The 11,435-nt window shown below is 45.0% G+C and overlaps 1 protein-coding gene and 1 long non-coding RNA gene across 2 annotated transcripts; both read right to left on the bottom strand.

Moving 5' to 3' along the window:
• Nucleotides 1-4,142: 4,142 nt before the first annotated feature.
• LOC136474395 (uncharacterized) lies at nt 4,143-7,171 on the bottom strand. Its single transcript, XR_010762916.1, has 3 exons — nt 7,018-7,171; nt 5,203-5,318; nt 4,143-4,349 (listed from the first exon to the last, which is right to left on the bottom strand). It is a non-coding gene; the product is annotated as an uncharacterized lncRNA (long non-coding RNA).
• Nucleotides 7,172-7,753: 582 nt separating this feature from the next.
• LOC136470414 (uncharacterized mitochondrial protein AtMg00810-like) lies at nt 7,754-8,536 on the bottom strand. Its single transcript, XM_066468270.1, has one exon. The coding sequence runs from the start codon at nt 8,534-8,536 to the stop codon at nt 7,754-7,756; it is 783 nt and encodes a 260-aa protein (XP_066324367.1).
• Between the last annotated feature and the right edge of the window lie 2,899 nt (nt 8,537-11,435).

Genomic DNA, 11,435 nt, shown 5'->3' with positions numbered 1-11,435 from the left:
CATGTGCTGACGTATAATCCAAGCTTCAGTCTTCCCTAGAAACTTGGATCGTAAGAACTCCTTATGTATCTTGATGTACGGATGCACCAATGACGAGTTCTGAAGAACTGTGTAGTGTGCTTTATTGAAATAATCGTCTTCCATGCCGATATATGTTTTCTTCCCTAAAGTTTCTTTACCACTAAGTCTCCCCTCGTGTCGCGATTTGGGAACGCCAATCGGGGCAAGGTCAGGAATAAAGTCAACACAGAACTCAATGACCTCCTCTGTTCCATAGCCCTAGGCGATGCTTCCTTCAGGCTTAGAACGGACTTTCACATATTTCTTCAAGACTCCCATAAACATCTCGAAGGAGAACATGTTATGTAAGAACACAGGTCCAAGAATACTAATCTCCTTCACCAAATGAACTAGGAGGTGTGTCATGATATTAAAGAAGGATGGAGGGAACACCAACTCAAAGCTGACAAGACATTGAACCACATCATTCTGTAGAGTAGCTAGTTCCACAAGATTGATTGCCTTCTGAGAAATTGCATTGAGGAATGCACATAGCTTCACGGTGGCTAGACGTACATGTGGAGGTAGAATTCCTCTTAAAGCAACTAGGAGCAATTGCGTCATAAGCACGTGGCAGTCGTGGGACTTTAAGTTTAGGAATTTCTTCTCTGGCACATTTATTATACCCTTTATATTGGAGGAGAATCCCGATGGGACCTTGATGCTGCTTAGACATTCGAACATGCTGTCCCTCTCTTCTTTGCTAAGCGTGTAGCTAGTAGGACTTAAGTAATGATGTCCATCATCTGTCTTCTCTGGATGAAGGTTGTCTCGTTCTTTCATGCCCTGCAAGTCCTGGCGTGCTTCAAGTGAATCCTTTGGCTTCCCATACACACCCATGAATCCTAATAGGTTCACACAAAGATTCTTTGTCAGGTGCATCACGTCGATTGCGTTGCGGACCTCTAGGACTTGCCAATAGGGTAGCTCCCAAAAGATGGACTTCTTCTTCCACATGAGTGCGTGTCCCTTAGCATCTTTGGGAACAGATTCGCTGCCTTGTCCCTTTCCAAATACTACTTTCACATCCTTGACCATTGCGAGTACATCTTCCCCGGTTCGGTTATGAGGCTTCTTCCGGTGGTCTGGCTTATCTTTAAAATGCTTCCCTTTCTTTCTTACTTGTTGATTCAAAGGAAGGAATCGAGGATGGCCAAGGTACACGACCTTTCGACATCTTTTCAAATATATACTGTCAAGGTCATCAAAACAATGTGTGCATGCATTATATCCTTTGTTTGTCTGACCTAAAAGATTACTTAAAGCAGGCCAATCATTGATTGTTACAAACAACATTGCTCGTAGGTCAAAGTGTTCTTGTTTGTATTCATCCTAGACACGTACACCTGGTTTGTTCCATAAAACTAGAAGTTCTTCAACTAATGGCTTCAGATAGACATCAATGTCATTGCCAGGTTGCCTCGGACCTTGGATGAGGATCGGCATCATAATGAACTTCAGCTTCATGCATAACCATGGAAGAAGGTTGTAGATACATAGAGTAACTGGCCAAGTGCTATGACTAGTGCTCTGCTCCCCAAAAGGATTCATACCATCTGTACTTAAGGCGAACCTTAAGTTTCTAGCCTCATTTGCAAACTCTGGAAATTCCCTGTCTATCGCTCTCCACTGGGACCCATCAGCTGGGTGTCTCAGCATATTGTCTACCTTACGGTCTTCTTTATGCCACCGCAACAACTTTGCATGGTCTTTATTTCTAAACAAATATTTTAAGCGTGGTATTATAGGAGCATACCACATAACCTTGACAGGGAGTTTCTTTCTAGGACGTTGTTCACCCTCGACGTCACCAGGATCATCGCGCCTGATCTTATACCGTGATGCTTTACATACCAGGCATTCATCCAAATTCTCGTATTCATTGCCATGGTAGAGGATGCAGTCATTAGGACATGCATGTATCTTCTGGATTTTTAATCCCAAAGGGCAGACAACCTTTTTTGCTTTGTACGTAGTGGTGGGCAATTCATTTGGCTTCGGAAGCATCTTCTTTATGAGGTTCAATAAATTCCCAAATGCCTTGTTGGATACACCATTCTTTGCCTTCCACTGTAGCAATTCTAGTGTTGTACCCTGCTTTTTTTGCCCCTCTTCGGCCGTCGGGTATAGCAACTTCCTATGATCCTCAAGCATGCGCTCGAACTTAACTTTCTCTTTTTCACTTTCGCATTCTTGTTGTGCGTCACGAATGGCATCGCCAAGAGCATCACCGAGATCATCTTCTGCCGCTACCTCTTCTTCATCTCCCCCATTGTAGTATCATCAAAGGCACCATACTAAGCAATAATGTCATCAATGTCTAAATCTTCTCCTTCACCTTCTTCCATCATGACCCCGCTTTCTCCATGCTTAGTCCAACATATATAGTTTGACATGAAACCTGACTTAAGCAAATGTGAATGAAGACTCATTGAGCTTGAATATTCCTTTAAATTCTTACATAGGGCACATGGACAGCACATGAAACCATTCCGCTTATTTGCCTCGGCCACACCTAAGAAATAGTGCACGCCCTCAATAAAGTCTTGGGAGCGGCAATCGGCATTATACATCCAATGGCGTGACATAATCTTCATTACACGACAAATTATGAAAACCTTGAACATAATTAAGTATTTTATTACACAACATAGATGACACACACACACGATTGATTAATTAACTAAGGCTGGCTACAACGTAAGCAATCCCAACTATCACTAAACAAACTAAAACTACAATGTACTTTAGTAACATAATTATTTCATGACCGTACGCAACTAAAATAGACAAATCATTCGTCTGTTGAATATCAATAAGTTTCTCCTGCTGGCTCACTGCCTCATCATCAGCAGCCGTTACCTCAAGCACACCCGAATTCCGCACGTATGTAGCATAATCTTCCTCCCAGTACCAACCATCACATCCATTGCCCTCCCACTGAAATTAAAGCCAAAAAATATTTAGTCAAAAATATTCAAGAAAAGCAGGTCAATTAGCCATAATAATCAAATACGTAAGAAACTCACATCGCGATCCGGGCACTTGTAGAAAACACGACCCTTGTTGGGTCCCTGTCTCTTGACTCGGTGCTCCATCACAATCTTCTGCTTACACTTGCCGTAGATAATGAGAGGGAGTTCTGGCCGCAGTCGTTTCGCAACCGAACGAGAGGCCGAGGATCCGGTACCAGTTGTCATCTACTTTCTATACTTATTTTTGCAAACTAGTGTAAATTTCACATTTTCTAAAATAATATATTTAAACAAAACTAAAATTATTTATTTATCTAACTAAACCATGAAATATGTACTATGTATAATAGTAAAATACCAAACTATCAAGTGATTTTACTATTGTAAATCATCATGTGATTTTGAGCTAAAAATGACATAGAAATCATAATCAAATCCACCATATCAAGTTACTTTCTATACTTATTTTTGCAAACTATTGTAAATTTCTCATTTCTAAAGTAATATATTAAAAAAATAAAAATATTTATTTATCTAACTAAACCATGAAATGTACTACATATACTAGCAATACTAAACTATCAAGTGATTTTGATGAACTAATTTAACTTTTGTTTATCCAAACATATATGCAAATCATCATGTGATTTTGAGCTAAAAATGACATAAAATCATAATAAAATCCAACATATAAAGTTACACATGCATCTACATCGCAAAATGAGATAAGCTACTAATAAAACATAAGAGGATTAAGTTTGTTACCTCCAAAATCGAAGAGCAACACCAATGGAGGGGGAGAGAGCAAGAACAACAGCAAGATGAAGAACAGAGGCAGTGAGTTTGAATGGAATGGCTCGGGCTCGGGGAGGAAGAAATGAGCTGGTCTATAGGCTGGGATAATTAGTCCCGGTTAGGGGGCCAAACCGGGACTAAAGATTAATCTTTATTCCCGGGGCATCACCCAAACCGGGACTAAAAACTTTAGTCCCGGCTGGTATTACCAACCGGGACTAAAGGTTTACCCAGCCGGGACTAAAGATCCCTACCCCGCGGACGACCGTTGGGCAGGAACCTTTAGTCCCGGGGGCAAAAAAAAATGCCGAGGCTAATGCTAAATTGGGACATCGTTTTAAAGTCTGTTCTCTAGTACACTATACTATAATACACACATGCATGTATGCATTGCACGTACCCAGCTGTGTTTGCTCCTGCACATCCAACGATTAGCGTCTCGAGGCCAGGCAAGTTGTTGATGGCGTATTGCAGAGTTTCCTGAATATGCGCTCCTTCGTAGATTTTGCCGAAAATGGCCTGTGCTCACAGCAGTACAAATATATTATATATATGGAAATTATTTCCTACTCCCAGGAAGTAGTTACTCCCATGTGTATATCTTTAGATTTATGGTGTATATGGTCGTACTAGACCATCTAGGGCAGTATATAAGTCAAGTATGCAAGTATACATAGAGTATATGGTTATACTTATTTTATATACTAATATAACGGTATTATAATAATATATTAAAAAATAGGGGTTCTTTTGAGATTTGGAGTATCTTAAAATGAGTATATAAACATACTCAAACTGATAAATGAGTACACATTGTGGTTTTTTAAAGAATGGAGTAACTACTCCGGGAGTAGAAAAAATATGTGTGTATATATATATATATAGAGAGAGAGAATTACTGTTCTGCAGCTAACCACAGAATAACTTATTCTATAGTCACTTTGAGTTACGATAACTACTATACTAATTTATAAAATCACTGCAACTCCTTACTAAGTGATTTACCATATTATTATAGTAAATATCCCATGAGTTATCGTAACACATGTATCGTAGATATGTATTTACTTTATCGTAAATTAGAATAAAAATTATCGTAAACAGAGGTGGCTATAGAATAAGTTATTCTATAGTAGGCCATATATATATATATATATATATATATATATATATACATATATATATATATATATATATATATATATATATATATATATATATATATATATATATATATATATATATATATATATATATATATATATATATATATATATATATATACTCCGATCCCCACTACATATATGCTTTGTATTTGCAAATTACGTTTATGCGTGCATGTATGTACGGAGAAATCTGTGTATATATATACCTTACAGAAGTCCTTTGCCAAAGTTTGAAACTCTATAATCCTATGCCTATGCATATCATCTTGGGCTTCCTCTATGAATGGGCTCTCCATTCTGTCGAAGCTATCGAGTGGTGGGCCTGTACCAACCAATTGTAATACTTTGTCAAAAAAAAAAAACAATTGTAATAATGCATATAATAATGGAAAGTTCATCTACCTATAGAAGGCACAGCTATATATGATGTCCTTATTCAACTATCTTTTATACTTCCTCTATTTCAGAAATGTTGTTGTTTTAGTTTTCTCAAAAGTCAAGTCTTTCTATATTGACTATCAATTTCAGAAATTTTGTGTAGTTTAACGTCATAAGATTTGTGTTTTTGGATTCGCCGTAAGAAATATTTCATAATATATACTTTGCATGTTGTTAAACGTCTATACAAATTTATAGGAATTGATAGTAAAAGACAAAATTGTATGACTAGGGGTAAAGCTAAAACGACAGCTTTTGTGAAATAGAGGGAGTATATACTAATTACTATATTATATTGCAGGCACTTTTATTTTGGAGCTGCATGGCAACGCTTATATGAGGCATGCTATGTAAAAAAAATCCTACAAAATAAAAAAAATCAAAACTGCAGAAATAAATACTAGACATAGATTTTTTTTAACGTTAGATGAGAGAAGAGAAACTCCGTATACGTAACAAGTACTATACTTGCCGAAAAGAATAAAAGGTGGATCGAGTCCTCACTACAAGAAATCAGGCTTTTATACTAATCACCAAGGAGCCGGACCTTTGTAGCTAACAGCTATATATTAGTTGCTATTGTTATTTAGGTTCTTTTTGGCACAGCTCTTGGTCCCGCTCCATGTCAGATTTGTAGTTTATAGTTCAAAATAATGTGTCTAAACCTATATTTTGGTTGCTCTTCCAAACACCCTCTCTGTATCCCACCTCTAAGGCTCTAACTCCACGGATTCGTGGAGCCAGAGATAGCTAGCTAGCTCTATGATCCGTGGAGCTGTAGCTATGACAAATAGGATCTTTTTGTTGCAAATAAAGATAGTTGCATAGTGGTGGCTACAACTTGGTCAATATCGGCATTTATCATCTAACACCTTGGTGACTAAAACCCTATCTATGGCGACCAATATGTTCTATAGTAGACAACATGATGATGACTAAATGTTTGTATCGATAAGTTGCTAGAATCTGTTGACTAAAAATCAGCCTTATCTCGTGGTGCCTTCAAACTGGACCTCATTGATATGCTACTTAGCAAAGGAGTTCCATTATTTATTTCTTCCACCAAGTTTTTGTCTTATTAGTTTCATGAAAAATTATTACAGAATCTCCATAGTACTGCTGTCACAAGTAGGGGGTACAGATTACACACTCTCCATCCCAAACAATGTCATTCTAGCTATGAATCTGGACAAACTCTTTTTGGAACAGAGGGTGTAGTTAGTAACCATGCATGCTAAATATTTCAACGGGTGGATTGCTCAGAATTAATGAAAGCTAATATAGGGAAGCTATATTCTATATATGGCCAGTTACAAAATTGTCTGAAAATTTACAACATCTAACACTAATATTTTCTATATCTTGACAAGTAATTTGCTATCATGCGATGGTAAATGTGATCGTAAACTTACCTAACACATGCATGGTAAATATATATGCTCAGAGTAGCAACATAAATCTGTACAAACATGATAGTAAATTACGTGGCTGTATAATAAGTTACTCTAGGGTCAGCCACAAATTATAGCTCCCTTATGATCGACGCAGAATAAGAGGTACCGCGAGAGGGGATCAGGGATTACCATCAGGAAACTCGCGTGGAGATCTGCCGTCCACCTGTCGGATCCAAATAATGCAGAGCTTGTACCCCACGGGCAGTTTGATAAAGTCATGTGCCCACTTCAGTGCCATCAGGCCATTCTCGGAGAAGTAAAAAATGGCCACCCCTACACATTTCTGAATATTGGCAGGGCTAGCCTCCATCGATCTGAACGGCTGAGGAACTGCACTCTAGGATAGCGTAGTAGCTAGCTATATATAGACAAATGGGCACCAAGCTCTTCAGTGCTAGCTAGTATTTCAGTAGATAGCGGTTGCTTTTACTTAGTGCTTAGACATGGTTTCTTAGGCCAAAAGCACACAATCATTAGGCCAAATCAATTTTATCTTTTGAAGTAGAGTGGACAAGCCAAGAATATTAATTACCACTCCATCCAATTGACGCATTGTTCAGGGCCCCTTTGGATTGAAAGATTTTCAGAAGAATTTTGGAGGATTTGAATCCTTGGATATTTTTCCTTCAAAGACTTGAATCTAGGTGGGAAGGTTCCGCCACAAGGGGCTTAACCAGGTAAGATACACTCGGTTTGCCATGCTGAAGACATTCCAATCATGCGTTTTTTCTTATTCCCATTTTTGAGAATCCAACGTTCCTAATGAAGTGATACTTGATGCGAATGTGCTTGCTTCTTTCATGGAAGACGTGATTCTTGGCAAGAGCTAGAGCAGACTTGCTGTCCACCTTCAGCTCAACCATATTCACATTCCTGCCAAGGAGCTCTGCCAGCATCCTTGACAGCCATAGTACCTAAGTTGCTGTAGTGGTGGTGGCGATGTACTCTGCTTCACAGCTTGAGAGGGCCACCACCTTCTGCTTGAGAGACTGCCAGCAGACCAAGCATCCACCGAGGAAGAACATAGTCCAGGTTGTGCTCTTGCTGGTGCCACATCGCCTGTGAGGTAGCTATCGTAGTAGCCGACGAAGCTCGCTGTGTTGGGGGCCTTGCCGTAGTGAAGACCGTAGTCTAGGGCGCCCGCCACGTAGCGAAGGATGCGTTTGACGGCCTGCAGATGCTCCATCGTGGGCCGCTCCATGATCCGGTTTACATACCCGATGGCGAACGCAAGGTCCTGCCGGGTATGGACCAGGTAGCGCAAGCTCCCGATCAGCCGCCGGTAGTGTGTGGAGTCGACCTCCTCCGTCATGCTATCTCGACTAAGCTTGAGCCGCTCCTCCATCGAGGTGTGGGCTGGATTGTAGCCCGTCATGCCGTCGAGCTCGAGGATGCGCTTGGCGTAGTGGGTTTGGCAGAGGGCAATGCCGCTGACGTCTTGGCGCACTTCGACGCCGAGGTAGAAGCAGAAGAGGCCGAGGTCACTCATGTCGAACTCCTTCTTCTTTTGTGCCTTGAACGCCTCCACTCTATCTCCTTCAGCGCCGGTGATGATGAGGTCATCGACGTAGACGCCGATGAGCAGGACAGAGCGCCCACTGCCCCGCCGGTACACCGCCGCCTCATGCGCGCTCTGCTGGAAGCCCATCTTCTTAAGCTTGGCATCGAGCTTCGCGTTCTAGGCTCACGGGGCCTACCGCAGGACGTAGAGGGCCTTGCGCAGGCGGTACACCTTTCCTTCGTCTCCGACGATGACGAAACCCGGTGGCTGGGGCACGTACACCTCCTCCTTGAGGTCGCCATCGAGGAAAGCGGACTTGATGTCCATGTGGTAGACTCACCACCCCTCCTGAGCTGCCAGTGCGAGGAGGACACGGACTGACTCCATGCGCACTACAGGGGCGAAGGCGTTGTCATAGTCAATCCCCTCTTGCTGGACGAAGCCGTGGCTTGTGCTTTATCACTGCGCCCTGCTCATCCTTCTTGAGCTTGAACACCCATTTGAGGGTGATGGGGCGATGGCCGTCGGGCAGTGGCACCAACTCCCAGGTGTGGTTCTACACGACGGACTTGAGCTCCTGCTCCATTGCCGCCTGCCACGTTGGATCACCCTGCGCTTCAGCATAAGTGGTCGGCTCACCGGCGTGCGTTAGATGAAGCTGGCCGAAGAGCCACTCTAATTGGCCTAAGGCAGACTGGTCACCGAGGATGTTCGCCATCGTGCCGTACCGTAGAGGCTCATCATCATAGTAGGCGTCTAGGCAGTCTTCATTGTCCTCCAGTGGAGTCGCAAACTCGATCTCAGACTACCGACCAGTAGTCGAGGCAGGAGATGCCGCGCTCGGAGACGAAGATGGTGTGGTTAGATCGGCTGCTGGTGAAGTTCCTGCAGCCGCCAACTAGTCTCTGGTGATCAGAGTGGGTGCCGACATGGTCCGCTGTGGTGCCGATGTGGTCCGCTATGAAGCATGAGTGGTCGGCTGGGTTGCCGATGAGCTTTCGACCGCCGCCAAGGAGTTGCCGAGCTACCCCGGATTTGGTGATGGCGAGCACAGCGGAGCTAGCGAAGTGGTCGGTGAAGTTGGTGGAGTGGTCGATGAGGCTGGTGCAGTAGTCGATGCGACTCCAGCCCACGCATACTCAATGGTGAAGTCGCCTAGAGCTACCGCCGAACCATCATCCACCGCCTTGTCCCATGCCCAGCCGCGACCTTCATCGAACACCACGTCGCGCGCCACTCGCACATGTTGCGTCACCGGGTCAAACATGCAATAGGCCCTAGCCCCTTCAGCGTAGCCAATGAAGACCCCCGGCGAGCTGCCATCATCGAGCTTGCCGACATGGCTGACCTCCTTGACGAATGCCATGTAGCCGAACACCCATAGGTAGCCGACCGTCGGCTTGCGCCCATACCTGGCCTCATACGGCATCTTGCCGTTGAGCGCCTTGGTCGGCGAGTGGTTCAGCAGGTGCACGGCGGTCATCATCGCCTCACCCCAGTAGATCGCCGGCATGCCCCGTTGCTTGAGAATGGCGTGGGCAGTGGCGACCACTGTCTGGTTACGGCACTCAATGACGTCGTTCTGCTGTGGAGTGTATGGCACGGTGTAGTGGCGCTGAACCCCCTCGTCGGCACAGTACGCCGCGAACTCAGCCACCATGAACTAGCCGCCGTTGTCCATGCACAGCACTCAAAGCCTGCGGCCACACTCCTTCTCGGCAGCTGCTTGATGACGCTTGATAGCGTCCACTACCGCCGCCTTGGTGTCGAGCAGGACCGCCCACATATAGCGGGACACGTCGTCGACAAGGAGGAGGACGTAGCGCCGTCCTCTAGGTGTGGCCAGAGTCACTGGTCTGTAGAGGTCGGTGTGCACGTGCTCTAGCTTCTGCTTGGCGCAGAAGCTCGCCTGGCAGGGAAAGGGGAGCCACCGCTGCTTGGTGAGTACGCTGGTGTCGCAGAACTGCTCCACATGGTCGATGCGCAGCATGCCCCGCACCATCTCCTTATTGCCGAGCAGCTTCAGGGCCTCGAAGTTAAGGTGCCCGAAGCGCTCGTGCCACTGCCAAGCGTCATCATCGCGGTGGGCTGCAAGACACATAGGCTGTGCCACCTACATATGGAGAACGTAAAGGTGATTGGTGCCTCTGTTCAACTTAGCGAGGAGCTAGCGATGGCGATCCCAGATGCGCAGCATCCCATGCTCGATATCCACGCGCAAGCCATTCTTATCTAGCTGTCCTAAGCTGATGGAGTTCCTCAGCGCGGGGATGTAGTAGACATCGTTGAGCATCCGATGCTCACCAGTCTTAGCGGTGAAGACAACTAAGCCGACAACCTTGATCTCAACGGCGGAGGCATCATCGAACTTGACGAAGCCTCGCACGCCGGAGTCCAAGTCGGAGAAGAACTCATGCCGACGAGTCATATGGTGAGTGGCATTGGTGTCGAGAAACCTGCCGTCAATCTTGTCATCGCCTGGGCCGGTGTTGAGGAAAGCGTGAGCGCGCGGCTCATTGTGGTGGAGCAGAGCGCGGCCAGCCGACGAGGGAAGGGGAAACCTTCAATCTTTCTCCTCCAACCCTATTTCTTGCCGTAGCTCAACGCACACGTGCACCAACAACAGGGCATGATCCTGCCCCTCTGCTTGCACGATGTGGGCTTCCCACCGAGGTGTGGAGGAAGGCGGCAGTCCTTGGCCCAATGGCCAGTCCTGCCGTAGTTGCCAGAAGCCTCGTCCTTCTTCTTTTTGTCAAAGGCACGCCATTGCTTGGCTGTGTAGAGCAGCTTGCCTCCGGCGGTGCTCGGCTCGGTGTGAGATGCCTCCTCGCGATCTTGCACCACCTTGATCATCCCGATGACCTCCTCGATGGAGAGCGCCTCGAAGTCGAGGAGCGTCTTGATCGCCAGCACGATCTGGGAGTACCTCTTCGGGATGCAGCACTGGAGCTTCTCTACCGCGCGAGAGTCGGTGATGTCGATGTCGTCGTTTTGCGCCATCTGCTCCTTCAGGCTAGAAAGGCGAAAGGCAAAGTCCTCGACATGC

This window comes from Miscanthus floridulus, chromosome 8, assembly GCF_019320115.1.
Source record: "Miscanthus floridulus cultivar M001 chromosome 8, ASM1932011v1, whole genome shotgun sequence".
Classification (NCBI taxonomy): domain Eukaryota; kingdom Viridiplantae; phylum Streptophyta; class Magnoliopsida; order Poales; family Poaceae; genus Miscanthus; species Miscanthus floridulus.
The sequence above is the reverse complement of the archived record's forward strand: the minus strand, read 5'-3'. Positions and strand labels throughout refer to the sequence as shown.